The sequence below is a fragment of the Natrix helvetica genome (genome assembly GCF_964273705.1).
Source record: "Natrix helvetica genome assembly, chromosome: 4".
Taxonomy (NCBI): Eukaryota; Metazoa; Chordata; class Lepidosauria; order Squamata; family Natricidae; genus Natrix; species Natrix helvetica.
Window position 1 is genome coordinate 157,343,664 of NC_138550.1, and position 16,880 is coordinate 157,360,543.

The 16,880-nt window shown below is 46.1% G+C and overlaps 1 protein-coding gene across 1 annotated transcript; it reads left to right on the forward strand.

The window, feature by feature from the left end:
• The first annotated feature begins 1,426 nt into the window (after nt 1–1,426).
• TRIB1 (tribbles pseudokinase 1) lies at nt 1,427–15,615 on the forward strand. Its single transcript, XM_081951543.1, has 3 exons — nt 1,427–2,071; nt 6,335–6,627; nt 15,145–15,615. Exons 1-3 carry the CDS (start codon nt 1,703–1,705, stop codon nt 15,611–15,613), a joined length of 1,131 nt encoding a protein of 376 aa, XP_081807669.1. The 5' UTR covers nt 1,427–1,702; the 3' UTR covers nt 15,614–15,615.
• Nucleotides 15,616–16,880: the final 1,265 nt, after the last annotated feature.

The window sequence follows — 16,880 nt, forward strand, 5'->3', positions numbered from 1 at the left end:
CGGTGTCAACTGGAACTGAAGAGAACGAGGATGAGTACACGGGTCTCTGACAATTCACCACGGCCAACTTGCCACAGGTCAAGAATTACAATAATAATAATAACAACAACAATCACAGTTGTTGAAAAGCAAAACGTACACTTTATTGACATCGCAGTACAAGGAGATGCCAGGGGCACTTGGCACCATGTCCAAGAATTTTACAAGATACATCCACAAATTGCAGCTTCCTACAATAACATCAGCAGAACTGCAAAAAACTGTGCTATTCTCGGAACATCTTATATTTTAAGAAGGTACTTGGTTGATACCTAGGACGCTGGCAGCAAACCGCATCAAGCATTAGCACCAGTCACTGGTATTTGTAATGCATTTTTGAAAGTTCAGTTGGCTGAGATTTATGTTTAATAAATAAAGTAAATAATAATAATAATAATAATAATAATAATAATAATAATAATAATAATAATAATAATAATAATAATAATAATAATAATAATAATAATAATAATAGCAGGGTCGAGGAGAAGGAACATGAAAAAATCACGAAATACCAGGACCTAAAAATCGAAATCCAACGATTATGGCACAAACCAGCAGTGGTAATTCCAGTGGTAATCGGCACACTGGGTGCTATTCCAAAAGCACTGGAATTACATTTAAAACAGTTAAAACTTGACAAAATCACCATCAGTCAAATGCAAAAAGCTGCACTGCTTGGATCTGCACGTATATTACGAAAATACGTTACGACGTCCTAGGCCCCTGGGTGGGGCCCAACTAGTAATCAATGCCAAATCCGGCGAATCAACTGGCCGCTGTGATACAATCGTATAATAATAATAATAATAATAATAATAATAATAATAATAATAATAATAATAATAATAATAATAATAATAATAATAATAATAATAATAATAATAATAATAATAATAATAAGTAGTAGTAGTAGTAGTCGTCGTAGTAGTAGTAGTAGTAGTAGTCCTAGTCAAATAGAATCATTAAATAAAGCATGCCAAAGGAGGGACCAAACAAAAGGTGAATGGCAAAAAGAAAGTTTTTAAAAATCATTTGAAATAATTAAATTTGAATGGTTGAATTGTCCCCAGCGAGTTGTCCTGTGGCAAAGTCAGCTAAGGTGAGTTGTTGCCCAGTTGGCTGGGTCTCTTGTGTGGAGCGCAGCCCCGCACAGCTCTCGGGTCGCCCGCGGGAACCTCCGCCTGGCAGAGAGAGCGAGAGGGAGAGAGCGCGGGCGAGAGAGAGAGAAAGCGCGTCCTCGCCCGCTCGCTCCCGCGTCTTCTGAATGGAGCCGCAGCCGCCAATGAGCCGGCGGGCTGGCACCCCCGCGGCCCCGCCCACTTCCCTTTGCGTCACGGGGCGCTTCGATGCGCTCCCAGGAGTTTGGCAGAAGCGCCGGCAGACGGTGAGGGCGGCTGGGCGCGCTCGGAGCTGCTGTCGGGGGCTGCCAGGAAGGGATGCGCGCCAGCCCGGACGGCATTGCCCAACGCTCGGCTGCTGCTGCTGCTGCTGCTGCTCACCTTTAAGGCGGAGGGTGGGGGGACGGAGCGGGGGAAGCAGCCGGGGCAAGAAGGCAGAGAGAGCCCGCTCGGCCCCTTCCGTCGCTTCCCGGCGCCGTCCGGCTTCCTTGGCGCAGGAGCTCGAGGTCCTCCTGCCTGCTCGCCCGCCGCCTTCCAGCTCCATGAGCCGCCAGCTGGAACCCCGCAGCCCCGCCGCGCTTCTCCACCCGCCGGCGGCCGCTCCCCGCTGCCGGAGCGCCCCTGCCAAGCGCCTGCTTTTGCACGACGCCGCCGCCGCCAGTGAGGAAGCTCCGGCCGCCGCCAAGTGCGCCCGCTTGGCCGTCGATTACACCAGCTCGGTCGCTCAGGATTGTCTCAGCGCGCCCGGGTCGCCTTGCGCTCCGGTCCCGCCGGTTCCCACCGGCGAAGGTTCGCCTTCCAGCGCCCAGGGCCCCAGCTTGGTGGCCGGCTACCTTTTGTTGCCCTTGCTCGACCGGGAGCACGTTTCGAGGGCGCTCGATATCAACACCGGCCGGGAGCTGCGTTGCAAGGTAAGCCGCGGGGCCGGGAAAGCCGGCGCGATCTGGGGAGCCTTTGCAACCTCCTTCTTCGGGGCTTGGGATTCGGGGGCTGGGCGGGGGAGCAAAGCAACCTTCCTCGGTGGGGAGACAAACAGCGCGGCGCTTCTTCGCCCCGAATGGGACTCGGTTGGGATGAGGAGCCGCCTGGAATACTCGGCGTTTCAAGGGCAGCCGGATCGGATATTGTGCATCGCAAAGCGAAGATCTGACTTGAATTGGTTGAAGGGAGCTCGACCAATCTCACGGTGCATATGCTGGGCACTGACCATAAAGAATTATTATTACGATATACTTCATTCGTTAAACATGAAACTCAGTCAAGTGAACGTTCGAAACACAAATACGATTATTATTTCTTTTATTCATTAAACATGAAACTCAGCCAAGTGAACATTTAAAGATGTGTCACAAATACCAGTGACTGGTGCTAATGGTTGATACGGGTTGCTGCCAGCCTCCTAAGTATCAACAGAGTACCTTCTTCAAATATAAGATGTTCCGAGTAGCGCAGTTTTTTGCAGTTCTGCTGGTGTTATTGCAGGAAGCTGCAATTTGTTGGTGCATTTATTATGATGATGATGATGATGATGATTGATGATGATGATGATGATGATGATGATGATGATGATGATGATTATGATTATTATTATTATTATTATTATTATTATTATTATTATTATTATTATTATTAATCAATTGGCCTTTAAAAAAGCAAAAGGACACACGCAAAAACCCAGCCCGCCGAGGAGGAGGAGGAGGGGGTTTCTTTCGAGGAAACCTACATCCGAAAGCCGAGAAGGCATCGGTTTGTGCCGGAATCGGGACAAAAAGAAGGTCCCGGGAAAGAAAGAAAAGGGGGGGGGGGCGGGAATACCTGCAAAAAGCGACGCCTTTCTTAATTTCCTCGTGGGGACCCGATTCGGCTGCGCTGCGCTTTGCAAGCGCAGACTTTGGGCCAGAAATGTTTTCCCCTCCCCTGCGATATTTGAAGAAGCGAATCCCTGCAAGAAAAAGGAGTGGATGCGTGCGTTGTGTGCGCGCGTGTGTGTTGTGTTGTGTGTATTTTTAACTGCATCGGGAAAGGTCCTGGGAGTAAGGAAGGGTTAAGGTTTTCCTCCGTCATCCTCCTCTTGTTTTCCGCTCCCCTCCTTGCAGCCTAGTACGCAAGCAGGACTTGACTGCCACCAGCAGCGGAGAGCTTTCCAAGTTTTCCATGAGGTGGTTCTCCTCGGCTCTTTAAATAAAACACGCACTTGTGCCTCCCTCGGCTTTCTCTCCTTTGCTGGAGAGAGAGAGAGAGAGGAAGCCGAAGCTGCAGCCGTGAAGTTTCCTGCTGCCACCTGCCGGCCGCCTCTCCGGGCAACCCGGGCTCTTGGCTTGCTCTTTTCTGCAGAACCGCTTGAAACAAATGGGGCTGCTCCGGTGTTAAAAGCAGCGGTGAAATTCAAATTTTTCTTACTACCGGTTCTGTGGGTGTGGCAGGGGAATGATACTGCAAAATCTCCATTCCCTCCCCATTCTGGGGCCAGCCAAAAGTGGCATTTGCCGGTTCTCCAAACTACTTAAAATTTCTGCTACCGGTTCTCCATAACCTGCTGAATTTCACCCCTGGTTAAAAGTCCACGGTGGAACTCTTGTGATGCAGGAGAGCATTCAAATCAAAATCTGGCCAAATAATTGACTCCTCCCTCTAGAGCAGGGGATTCCCCCCCCCCAAAAAAACCTGGCAACTTTTAAGACTGGGGAACTCCAATTCCCAGAATCCCCAGCCGGAGTGCTTTGACTTTAAGATCTGTGGACTGGCTGGGGAGTTCTGGGATTTGAAGTTCACGAAAAGTTTCCAAATTTGGAGATCCCTGCAAACATGAGAGCCTTTTGATCATTGACCTCCACTTCTAACTGTCTTCTGCTTTTCTCCTGCTTTTAGAAACTAAATATAGTTAGAACCCCGCATTGCTCTTCCTTAAAGTGTAGTTACTAGCAGGCGTGCCTCTGGTTATGCTCTTAAGTTGCCAGATGGGCTTCCCTGATACACCTTACAATCTACATTCTAACGTGGTGCAGATAATAACAGAGAAAAGAGAAGAAAAGGAACGTAAGTGGGTGGATAGAATTTTGTTTTGTTTTTAAGTTGGATTGGGAGTGGAGGCAATGCAGCGAGCCATGTGTTCTCTAGCTGCCCCTACATCCGGCTTGTGAATCTTTTAGAGGATTGCCTGTTCTGGCTTGCAAACTCTTCCTCAGCAATGACCTGTGGTGAGAATTGCTCTTTTCCAAATCAGGAAAATTGTCCCATCCTCTTGGAAGTATTTATTTTTAACCTCCGCTGGGTTTGCAACCAGACTGGTGCAGCCCAGCATGACTTTAGTTGTACGTGTGTGTGTGTGTGTGTGTGTGTGTGTGTGTGTGTGTGTGTGTGTGTTCTGATAGAGGACTTTGATGATGATGATGATGGCCAAGAGAGAAAGTAGCCAGGAAGAAGAGGCTGTGTGTATGATTGTTTGGAGACCCTTTGCAATATATTTTCCTCCCTGGGAGTTTGTGCCAAGTTGGAAGAGTCACCGATTCCAGTTTGGCTTAGGATGTGAGTAAGCTCTTCGCAAGTCCCAGAACATGACTGCAGTCTTGCAAAATATCTGTGAATAAAGTATGAGAGGCTTTTAATCCCCCTCTTCCTTGCTTAAATGCTTGCTGTGCTTTGAAATTTCAGCTTGGTTGCCTTCACCTTTGTTTGACTCACTGGGAGGTGATTGCCTTGGTGGCTTTTAATAGCTCTTCAACACCCCCCCCCCCCAAACACACCTCCCCTTCATTTTTCCTTGACGCTCTGGAGAGCATACTGTACATACCTGCTGGCAGGGAACTGCTGGCCAGTATTTACAGTGAGTGTGCAAAGATTCAGGGCTGGGTTTTTTTTCCCCCTTCCTCGAATGCAAAAAGCAGGAATTTGCAGATATTAAAAGTTTATCGCAAAGGGGTGTGATGTTTAAGCGGCCTCTGGAGAGAGATATCCACAAAACAATGCGGTACATCAGAACTGCTTTCCCAGATTAGATCAGGGTATGATTTATTTGGTATTGTGTTTTCAGTAGGTTGTTAGCTGGATAATTCCTGTCCTTGTTAGGGAACTAAGACTTTCCTTGCTGTCTATGCTAAGTATTTAATGCCGGATGCTCTACAGGCAGAAGTTTTCTCTAGCTCAGGAAGATCCCTATGTACCTCAAGGACCGGGGTTGGCAACCTTAAACACTCAAAGAGCCACAAAGGTCCTAACTGGAAGCCCCCCGTTCAATTCTGAAGCCAACCAGATTTCCGGTCCTCCCACCATAGAGTCTCCTAGCGCAGCATCCTTTTTCCTCTACCTGTCCTAACTGAAATCCCTATCAATTGTGGAGTTGACTGGCGACAGGGAGCCGCAGTAGAGGGATTAAAGAGCCACATGCGGCTCCAGAGCTGCAGGTTGCTGACCCCTGCTCTAGGAGGTTGGTCATTTCCAAAATTTAGCAGGCCAAGACACCATGCGGATCTTGGGACATGAGGGATGTCATAGTTCAACAGTTTGGGAGGTGGCCAAGTTGCCTGTCTTTCAGCTACTTTGGATTATTGTTATTCCATCATCTTCCCAAAATGAATTCCCCCTTCCTCATCTAAATACATTTACGCAGAAACGAAATGCGTCTTACTTCAGTGGCCTGTTCCAAGAAGTGTATCGTTTTTCCATAAGCTTGATTTGTCTCTCTTTTTCCATGCTGTTCTGTTTGGATCAGAGCCGCGTTCTTCAAGGTGGCACCTTCTGCTATCTCCTCTTTGGTGGATCATTTGATGGAGAGTCCCCTATTTTCTAGTAATTGTAAGAACATGGCTTAATAAAGGCAGAGGTACCAATGGAAGATAATATTTCTAACTCAGGATTAAATTCATGGGTTTTTGGTGCTCTCTGAGCTTGGCTGTTTCTTGTAGACGTTTCATTACCCCACTAGGTAACATCATCAGGGCTAGAAGAGAGTGGGGTTTCTAATAAAATCGTGATCATGTTTTCTAATGGGGTAATGAAATGCCTGCAAGAAAGCAACCAAGCTCAGACAACACCAAGGACTCCACGACTGCAGATATTTTGATCAGGATCCATCAAGGGAATATATCATGCTGCTTGTATCCTGCAATAAAACCTTATTAAATCTCTTCTCTCCCCCCCCCCCTTCTTTCTCCCTCCCCACTTGGTTCTACCTCTAGGTCTTCCCTCTCAAACACTACCAGGACAAAATCAGGCCTTACATCCAGTTACCATCCCACGGAAACATCACTGGGATTGTGGAGGTCATCCTGGGAGACACGAAGGCGTACGTCTTTTTCGACAAGGACTTTGGTGACATGCATTCCTACGTTAGGAGCTGCAAGCGTCTGCCGGAGCAGGAAGCCGCTAGACTCTTCAAACAGATTGTCTCTGCAGTCGCTCACTGCCACCAGTCAGCCATTGTGCTGGGGGACCTCAAACTCAGGAAATTTGTGTTTTCTAATGAAGAAAGGTGAGCGGACGGGCCCTATGTGATGGTTGGAGGATCCTCAGACCGTGTGCTCCCAATTGCCACGTCTAATGCTTAACTGTAGCCTTTGGTTTTTTGTTTTTTTTGTTTTTTGTTTTCATCACTAGGCCGGATTTGGCCCATGGCGGGCCAGTTGTTGACCCTTGCTGTGAATCTCATAGCAGTTCTCTGTACCAAATAGGCCTCTTTAGAATGAGGAAAAGATGTCCATCCAGCCTGGGGAAACCTTTGTCTTTTCTATAGGGAATAATATCCGATAACACCTCCCACAATAACCAAGCCACAAATGATTCTGATGATCACCCTGTGAAATTATACCCTTCATGCTGTTGGGAAGGGCAGATAGGCAGAGCACATTCAAGGGACAACGCTCATCCCAGGCACAAAATATGACCTTCCCTTTTCTTATTTCAGGTCCAACACTTATGTTATATAAACAGCTGCCTCACTTCTGGCTGGGATCCAAAGAACTATTACACTGGAGAATGTCCAAGTGTCTAGTGCAGTGTTTCTCAACCATGGCATCTTGAAGATGTGTGGACTTCAACTCCCAGAATTCCCCAGCCAGCCTAGCCTGCTTCCTGTCTTAACAAGAAGCACTGGCACCTTGGTTTGATGGCACCCTCCAGGCCAAGGACATGGCATAGGACTGACTTGGGTGCCATTACTCCCCCTCCTAATGCATTGTCCCTGCTATAAAAATACTAATAGGAGTTGTGGATTACTCATTGGGTGGTTGTGAGGTCAAGGAAGATAAAGCATTCAGCCCTGTAACAAAGAGCAGCCATAAAATAATGCCCGAAATGTGACACAATCTTGCCTCCCTCTTTAGATCGGCAAAACAGGCTGAACAAGTAGACAGCAAATTATATATACAGGTAGTCCTTGACCTACGACTAGAAGTGAGCTGAGAATTTCCGTTGATGTTATGAGGGTCGTAAGCCGAGACACTCATGTAACTGACCCCAAGCTTATGACATTTTTGCGGCTGGCATTAAGCGGATGTCATGGTCGTTAAGTGAACCCATTGTTCGCAATGTATGTTTTGTTGCTGGAAATTAGATATAAATTCAAGTTTCAGGCAAAAAAAAAAGACTATGGGATGCTACTAACAGCTGTAATTGCAGGCTGGTTTACCCAGCGTGTCGCTCCAGGGAAAGGCATCAAAACTTTGAAACTGGGTTATAAGTCGCTTTGGGGAGGGGTCTGTCATAACTTGGAACGGCCAGTTGTAAGTTGAAGACCTGTAATGGAGACTTTGCCTCTTCCATTAAGCCAGCAGCTATGTGTGGGATGATTGGTGCATTCTTGGGGAATTCTGGGAGTTGAAGTCCACACATCTTCAAGCTTCTAAGGTTGAGAAGAAACACTGGTCTAGTGAGGTGTTGAATTTTGAATGATTGCCATGTAGGCAGAGCACAAATAATTTTTGGAACCCAACATAGTTTCTTCATTCCTGACCTCCTTGGGCTACTTTTTAGACCTTGAACCAAATGGCCAGAGATGGGATTCAGCCGGTTCTGACCGGTTCAGGCGAACTGGTAGCGGAGATCCCGTGTGGGTCTGCCCACTCATCTTGGCACTATGCCATTCTATTTAACCACGTTTTTGAGGCATGCACGGAAGGTGTGTGTAAAACCAAAGCGATGCACAAAAGGCCAGGCGCATGCGCGGAAGGTGCACACACAGGGCGAACTGGTGGTAAAAATAAGTGAAACTCACCCCTGCTCACGGCGCTGTTTTTATCGGACTGCTTTCTTACTTCTAAATTTTTCTTCCTACACAAATATCACTTAAATATCCTTTCCAAAGAAATCACACAAAGGTTTCTAGAGCTACATGCATGTTTGTTTATTTAAATTGCAATTCTTTCCACCTCTTAAGGACATTTTTGTGCTTTTTTAAAAAAAGAAATCTACATTCTTAATTGGCGCAAATAAATACATAATGCAGGATGGCGTATGAACAGAAGCCTGCTTGTCCCAGAGTTATGAACTGGCAGTTTGGTGCCAGATCCTGGCTTCTCAGCAGGGGCACACATGACTAGGTTTAATCCTTGTCGGATGCTTGGATGTTAAGCTTTTTCACTGAGGCTCGATTGTACACCACATGCCATGCGTGCCGTGGCTCTTAAGTTGCCATATTTGCAAACAAATAAATTCGGTACAGAACCGGGGACGCGATTCTGATTGTTAAGTGGAATGCCTTAATTTCAACTACCAGGCTCCGGCTGCCGGCATGAGAGTGGGAGCCGAGCTGTTTGAAATCCAAAATGCTTCGTCTTGATTGAGCAGAAGTTCCCAATGGTGAATTGGCTTCCATCCAAACAAGTTTAAAAAAAGAAAAAGAAAGAAACTAGCGTAACTGGTCTACGGATGACTTTGTCCCATGCGGTTTGACTTAGATTACAAGGTTATGTGTGTGGCGGAGTAGATGTGAATTAAAGATTGATGTTCTTTTAAGTGTCATGCATTTAAATGAATTGTGTTTGGGCATTGACGGCAAATGAGGATTACATAAAGAACCTGTTATGAATGGAAGGGTTGGGAGGATGGAAGCTACAGAGAGAGGCTACAGGCTTTGCCTGTAAGTGTAAGCCTACAATGGGAAGGAATGAGTGTGTTTTCTGCAATTGTGTACAACCTGTTTGTGTGCCCTGCTAATCTATTGTTCAATAAAGTCTTGAACCTTGAAGGCCTACATGCCACCTTGGTTTGATGTAGAACAGGGGTGTCCAAACTTGGCAACTTTAAGACTTGTGGACTTCAACTCCCAGAATTCCCCAGCCAGCTGGCTGGGGAATTCTGGGAGTTGAAGTCCACAAATCTTAAAGTTGCCAAGTTTGGACACCCCTGATGTAGAAGGAATACGGTTGACCATTTGGGGTCAAGCTTTAATACAGATTGTCCTCGATTTACGACCACAGTTCAGCCCGAATTTTCTGTTGCTAAACGAGACAGTTGCTAAGTGGGTTTTGCCCCATTTTACCACCTCTCTTGCCCCAGTGATTAAGTGAATCACTGCAGTTGTTAAGTTAGTGATTCAGTTGTTAAGTGAATCTGGCTTGCCCATGGAATTTGCTGGTCAGAAGGTCACAAAACATAACCCTGGGACACTGCAACCGTCATAAATTAGAGTCAGTTACCGAGCATCTGAAATTTGATCAGGTGACTATGCGGATGCTGCAACGGTCATAAGTGTGACAAACTGCCATAACTCTTTTTTTTCCCAGTGCCATTGTAACTTTGAACCTCCCTAAACAAACGGCTGTAAGTCGAGGATTACCTGCGATGCACAGCTCGGCACCATCTCCCTCCTACCCCCAGTGTAGGTTTGCATTGTATTTTTAGAGAACGAATCCTGTAGTTTGGGTTAATCACAATGTGTCATGTTTTAGTTGTGAGCTGGCCCAGTTTATTGGGTATCTTGAAAGAATTAGTGCATTAACAGAGGGATACAGTCAGGCACTAACACCACTCTATAAAGCCTTAGTAAGACCACACCTAGAGTACTGCATCCAGTTTTGGTCACCACACTGTAAAAAAGATGTTGAGACTCTCGAAAAAGTGCAGAGAAGAGCAACCAGGATGATTAGGAGGCTAAAACACATGAAGAACAGTTGCAGGAACGGGGCATGGCTAGTCTAGTGAAGAGAAGGACCAGGGGAGACATGCTAGCAGTCTTCCAATACTTGAGGGGCTGCCACAGAGTGGAAGGGGTCAAGCTATTTTCCAAAGCACCTGAAGGCCAGACAAGGAATAATGGATGGAAACTGACCAAGGAGAGATTCGAACTAGAAATAAGGAGACGCTTTCTGACAGGGAGAGCAATCAATCAATGGAACAGCATGACTTTGGAAGTTGTGGGAGCTTCATCACTGGAAGCTTTCAAGAAGAGATTGGACTGCAATTTGTCAGAAATGGTGTAAGGTCTCCTGCTTGAGACCGGGAGGTGGGGGTTGGACTAGATGACCTATAAGGTCCCTTCCAACTCTGTTCATCTTGGCCCTAAGGGCAGGTGGAGAGAAAACGTTGTGAAGTTTTCATGGATACGTCCCACAGGCTTGGGTACATGCTGCTCCACCCAACCTCACAACTGTGCCAACAATCCACGGTTATTTTTCTTTCCCCTCCTCTGAAGATAAAACTGTAGGACCCCTTAAAAGAAAGAGCGCTAAGGGCAGAAGGGAGGGACTTTTGAGATCCCCTCTTTGAAGATAACTGTGGTTGGGTCATGTGTCAGCAGGCACAGAATAGGTAGGAAAAAGCAGCCCATTTGAACTTGGTGGGAGTCTTCCTTTTGGCATCCAAAGCAATTTCACACCTGATTGCTGCAATCCATACATTGCTTTGAAGTGATGGAGCAGAGTTGCTTGTGAATGCTAGGGATTGTGTCGTTAATTCTCCCTGTATGCGCATGCATGCTCTAAAGCCTTTGGTGTTTAATTTCAGTGTTTTTGGTTTGGGTGAAGGAGCTGCTGATTGTTCTGTGTTACATCAAGGTACAAATTATTCCCAGCCTAATTCTGAATTCTTCAATCTGGGTGGGGTGGCACCTCACTATGGACTGGAGACTCTGTGTCTTATCTGGTAGATAACATTTTTTTTCCCTAAGAGGAGATTACATCTTCTAGCATTTAATTCCTGTGTCTCTCTTCGTCCCAAACCTTTTTTGGGGGGGATTTTTGGGTAGGGAGGTTCAGGGCTCCTGCTGCAAATTAGCACTTCTGAATAGCAGTGTGGGGTAGAATCCCTTAAGGGGAAATAATGCCTATGGAAACAATGCTGGCTAAATGATTGTCCAACTGATGCAGAGAAGCTTTTGAATTTAGTAAGCCATTGTATTTGTGGAGACGGGTGTGTAAAATCTATTTCAGTTTTCTTGCAAGTTGGAAGAAATGGCTTGTTCACATTATTCTGAAAGAAACAAAAATGTTGTGATTTGATGGTAATGCCTTATTTTACTGCAACAGAAAGAGTCGGAAGTCAATGTTTCTTTTTCTTTTTTCCTTATCCTCCCTCTCTCCCTCTCTTCCTCCCTGTCGTTTTCTTATTTGCATTTGCATTTTGTATCTTATTTCATCCTATAACATCATAAAAATGTTAAAGCAAGTTGGAAGTTGATGCTGCTGAGTAAGAAAGCTTGAGAGGTGGATTTGGACTATCTCTGCCTTTTTCAAAACATGTAGTCCAGCTTTAACACAGCAAATAAGCCCCAACTTTGGTGTCTGCAGGCAAAGGAGCTACAAATAATTAACAATAGTACTTAGACATACACCACTTCATAGTGCTTTTAATTTTGTTGTATGAGGTACAATGATACTATACTATAATAAACTAAACTAAACTTTTACAGCCTTCTCTAAGCAATTTATAGAGTTAGCATATTATCCCTTACAATCTGGGTCCTCATTTGATCTACCTCGAAAGGATAGAAGGCTGACTCAACCTTGAGCTGGTCAGGATCAAACTTCTGGCAGTGGGCAGAGTCAACCATGCAATACTGCATTCTAACCACTGCACCACCATTAGACTCATAATTGCTAAGAACATGGTGCAAAAAGCTGACCAAGTGAAAGGAAGGAGCTGCAAGCAGTCTTCAGGGTAAAATAGCCTTTTGTGAGCAAAGCAAGGACCTATTGGTATGTTTTTATAAATGTGCTTCCATCTACTCCAGGATTGTCCAAACTTGGGAACTTTAAGACTTGTGGACTTCAACTCCCAGAATTCCCCAGCCAGCATGGCTGGCTGGGGAATTCTGGGAGTTGAAGTCCACAAGTCTTAAAGTTCTCAAGTTTGGACACCCCTGATCTACTCTGATGCATGATGCTCATAGTAATTGCATGTACACCTTGTGCAAATTTTGTTGATTTTTTTTTGGGGGGGGGGCTAACCGAGATAGGTGAGCACACCTGTTATAGGAAAGTATTTTGTGAAGATCTTTATGGAGATTCTCCATCAACCAGGACGTGGTTGCCCCGAAACTGTATTTTTTCCAAAAGGCAACTGGTTTTCCTTGGGTGTTTTGTTTTGTTTTTTCTTTGAAAACGTTTCACTCCTCATCCAAGAAGCTTCAGCCTTCTGGGAAAAACCCCTTTGGGACACGTTTTGTAAAAAAAAAAATCAAATCAGGTTGTTCTATTAAATGTCCTGCTTGGACACATGAATGCGGGCACACGGAGTGACAATTGGGGCAAAGAGGTTGGTGAGATGTGTAGCTGGATTTCTGCGCCGCAGATGAAGCTGTTCTCCTGCTTTGTGTTTTCAGTGCCATTAGGTGACTTCATAACTTCAGGCCATCGGGTGCTTCACAAGGGTTGAACAGGCATGTGTGAATGAGTCAATCAAAGTCAAGGTTGAAAGCCCGTAGCGAAACAATGGCTCTTCTTTGGCAAGCAGCGGGCCTGGGGACGAGAGCAATCTATCAGAAAGTACACGTTGACCTAAAAAAACAGCCACTGTTTCTTCTTTGCGGGAAAACAGTTGTGTGTTCTTGGCTGTCTGTGATAAAATGGAATCATCGCTTGCTGAAATAGCAGATTGCACTCCGTGCTGCTAATTTAGAAACTTAGTAATTGCGCAGGGCTGATGTTGTGTGTGTGTGCGCAGCGTGTTTGGTAACCCCGGAGGTGAAGCAATATTGGGCAAGAGGTTAGCCTTAGTAAGCACAGGTGTGAAACTTGGGTCCCACCAGCCAGTTGGAGAGCAGGTAATCTGACTCATATTTTCCATGTACAGGACCAGCTAGGAGAGGAGGGGGAAGGGAGGAGGAAGGTCAGGGCAAGGAGGCTGGCCAGCCAACGGTGTCAGGAAAGCGACCCCCTGCCCCACAGAAGCCGGGAAATATTTAATCTACAAATATAAAGAACAGCCCTCCAGTAATGTAAGGTTTGGGGAAGAGAATTCTGCATGAAAGCTGTGAAACCTGCAAGGTTCTTTCTGTGTATGTGTTGTGAATTGTGGGGGTGGGGAATGTTGTATAAACTGAACTAGAGAGTTAACAACTATTTCAGGAACAAAAGGGATGTAAGTTTTGGCTGCAATCCCATCAGCTAGTTAAGGCTTGATGTCACCAGGACAAAACTGGCTTTCATCCAAGATCATTGTTTCCCTGTGAATGTGTCCTGCTTAATGGAGTCTCTCGTGCACATGTCATTTCCTTCTCTCCTTTCTCCTTTGATGACTGACAACCCGTTGACAATAGTTGTGTGTTGGATACTGGCTCTCCTGTGGCCTCATTCATGCATAGAAGTTTTGCTGTGTTTCCCTCCCCCCTCTTTTAAGAGGTGACAATTCTTGAAGGAAGCAAATTTACTCCCTTTACCTGCGTTACAGATAGTTCTTCACTTAACAACCACAGTTGAGCCCACAGTTTCCGTTACTGAACAAGACAGTCGCTAAGTGAGTTTTGGCCCCATTTGATGAACTTTCTCGGCTCACAGTGGTGAACACTTCAGGGGTTAAGTTAGTCACACGGTTTTAACCAAATCTGCCTTCCCCATTGACTTTGCTTGACAAGGTCGCAAAAGGCAATCGCATGGCCCCAGGACACTGCAACCATCATAAATACGAGTCAGTTGCCAAGCGCCTGGATTTTGATCATGTGAGCCCCGGGTTCATAAGTGTGAAGAACGGTCCTAAGTTCTTTTTGTTTTCAATGCCGCTGTAACTTTAAACCAGAGGTCCCCAAACTTGGCAACTTTAAGACTTGTGGACTTCAACTCCCAGATTTCCCCAGCCAGCTCAGCTCTTCTGAGAGTTGAAGACCACAAGTCTTAAAGTTGCCAAGTTTGAAGACCTCTGCTTTAAACAGTCACTAAACAAACAGTTGTAAGTCAAGGACTACCTTTTATAACACTGTAACATTGAATGAGAAGAAATGCATTTTTACTCAATTGACTCATGATTCCCCTTTGTTTAATGTTTTCAAGTGGCCCAGGTGTCTGAGCCATCGGGGTTCAAAAGCCGTGCTCCCAAGCATTTTGACTGTGGCATTCGATCAACAATGGCTCACCCGTATAATAAAACTGCCTATGTCCTTGAGAAAGAGTACAGGCTGATGAACTTAGGCGAACTCCATAGCATGTGCCCTTACTTTTATCACTTTTGCCAATTAACCCTGTGTAGAAACTCTCCGCGGTGTTTTGATATGCAGGTTGCTATTTCAGAACTGCCGACCTAGCAGTTCGAAAGCACGTAAAAAACGCAAGTAGAAAAATAGGGACCACCTTTGGTGGGAAGGTAGCAGCGTTCCGTGCGCCTTCGGCATTTAGTCATGCCAGCTACATGAACCACGGAGACGTCTTCGGACAGCGCTGGCTCTATGGCTTTGAAACGGAGATGAGCACCGCCCCCTAGAGTCAGAAACGACTAGCACATATGTACGAGGGGAACCTTTACCTTTATTTCAGAATAGCAGCCCATGTTTGGTTAGGAGAGAAGTGTGTATGTTTGCCTCTCTGACATTCTAACTCATGTCATGTCCTCTTCTGTCCTCCAGAATGCAGCTGAGACTCGAAAGCCTGGAAGATACCCACATCATGAAAGGAGAGGACGATGCATTATCAGACAAACACGGCTGTCCGGCTTACGTCAGTCCAGAAATCTTAAACACAATGGGAACCTATTCCGGGAAGTCGGCTGACGTTTGGAGCTTGGGAGTTATGCTGTACACTCTCCTCGTGGGACGGTATCCCTTTCATGACTCGGATCCTACCGCCCTCTTTTCCAAAATCCGGCGTGGACAGTTCTGCATCCCGGACCACGTCTCCCCCAAAGCACGGTGTCTCATCCGCAGCCTCCTTAGGCGGGAACCCTCCGAAAGACTCACCGCTCCGGAAATTTTGCTCCACCCTTGGTTTGACGCCGTTTTGGAATCTGGGTACGCCGACCAGGATGTACGGATCTCTGATCAAGTGGTCCCGGAGCAACTGAAGGAGGACGATGATATGAGCTTCTTCTTTTGCTAGTTCCATCTACTCCCTTTGCCTCGGGGACGAGAGGTGTCACTCTTGCGTCCAGCCGTTTTTGTGTCCATTTTTTGTGTCGATGCTCACGTGTCTGTCCATCTTGTAAATGCATCGCTTTCCTGAAAGCCTTCCTCTGGCTCAGGACGATTGAGATCTCAAATGCACTTATCCCACAGTTGGAAGACCTCTTTATCTTTGGCCACGTCCACGAAAGCTTCCGGAAATCTTGGCTTGCTAAATCTACGGATTCTCCCTTGTTTGTCTGGGGGACTGCCATCCATCTGGTGCAAACATTGTTGAACATTTGAAATACAATCTGGGGAAACGGCTTGCTAATGTTGGATTTCATTGGAAAATCAGATTTGCTTTAGCTGGAATTTGCGATACGGCTAGGCCTCAATTTACAACGGTCCTTTTAGCGACCGTTTATAAAGTTACAACAGCAGCGGGGGGGGGGGGGCGGATGTGCTAGGACCAATTGTCCCACTTAACATCCCCACGATCACTTGATCAAAATTCGGGTGTGTGACACAACCAGCATGCATTTCTGATGGTTGCCTCATCCTCATGTTGGTCACCATTTGTGAACTTCGCAGCCCAACAAAGTTAACGGGGGAAGGCGGGTTTGTTTAACCACCGCCTGATTCACTTAACAACCGCAATGATTCATTTAACAAGCAGGTTGTAAAATGGGGTCTGACTCACTTAAACAACGGCCTTGCTTAGCAGTGGGAATTTGGGGTCTCGGTTGTGGTCGCTAAGTCGAGGACTTTCTGTATAAATATTGCAGCCTCTGTCGCTTTCCTTCTTCCCTTCCGCGTAATAGAAAAGAGCTTTTGAGCTCCCTGAGCCTATTCACATCCACATGGCCTGACTTTGCTGCCCAGTTTAGCAATGGTAGAAGTGCCAGAGAATTCTCCTGTCTCCCATCCATCATGGAGATGACAGGATCACCAGCTGGCCTTCAATTACAGAATCTTTTTGTGCTGGTGATGTAAGAGCGAAATGCAGTTGTGATTCTTAACAAAGCCGGGCAGGACCAGGGGGTGATCCCAGTGCTAGAATGATGGGTTGGCATATTAAAATAAATAAATAAATGGAGGTGTGGAATAGGAGCCTGACAACGATTTTTAATCATTCTTTTCCCTCGCGTGGCTCTCGTACCTTTCAGGGCAGAGTCCAGCTGTTGTTTTTGTTGGCTTCTTAGACCACAGACAGTCCAACTTCAAGGGCAACAGGCTCTGCGTATCCCGCTTCTTGTAAAACC

What these genes read in the sequence shown, in the direction of transcription:
- TRIB1 (XM_081951543.1), top strand. Translation starts at nt 1,703, where the DNA reads ATGAGCCGCCAGCTGGAACCCCGCAGCCCCGCCGCGCTTCTCCACCCG. An exon ending in GCCGGGAGCTGCGTTGCAAG is followed by an intron (nt 2,072 to 6,334) that starts GTAAGCCGCGGG and finishes TTCTACCTCTAG; the next exon opens with GTCTTCCCTCTCAAACACTA. An exon ending in GTGTTTTCTAATGAAGAAAG is followed by an intron (nt 6,628 to 15,144) that starts GTGAGCGGACGG and finishes TCTGTCCTCCAG; the next exon opens with AATGCAGCTGAGACTCGAAA.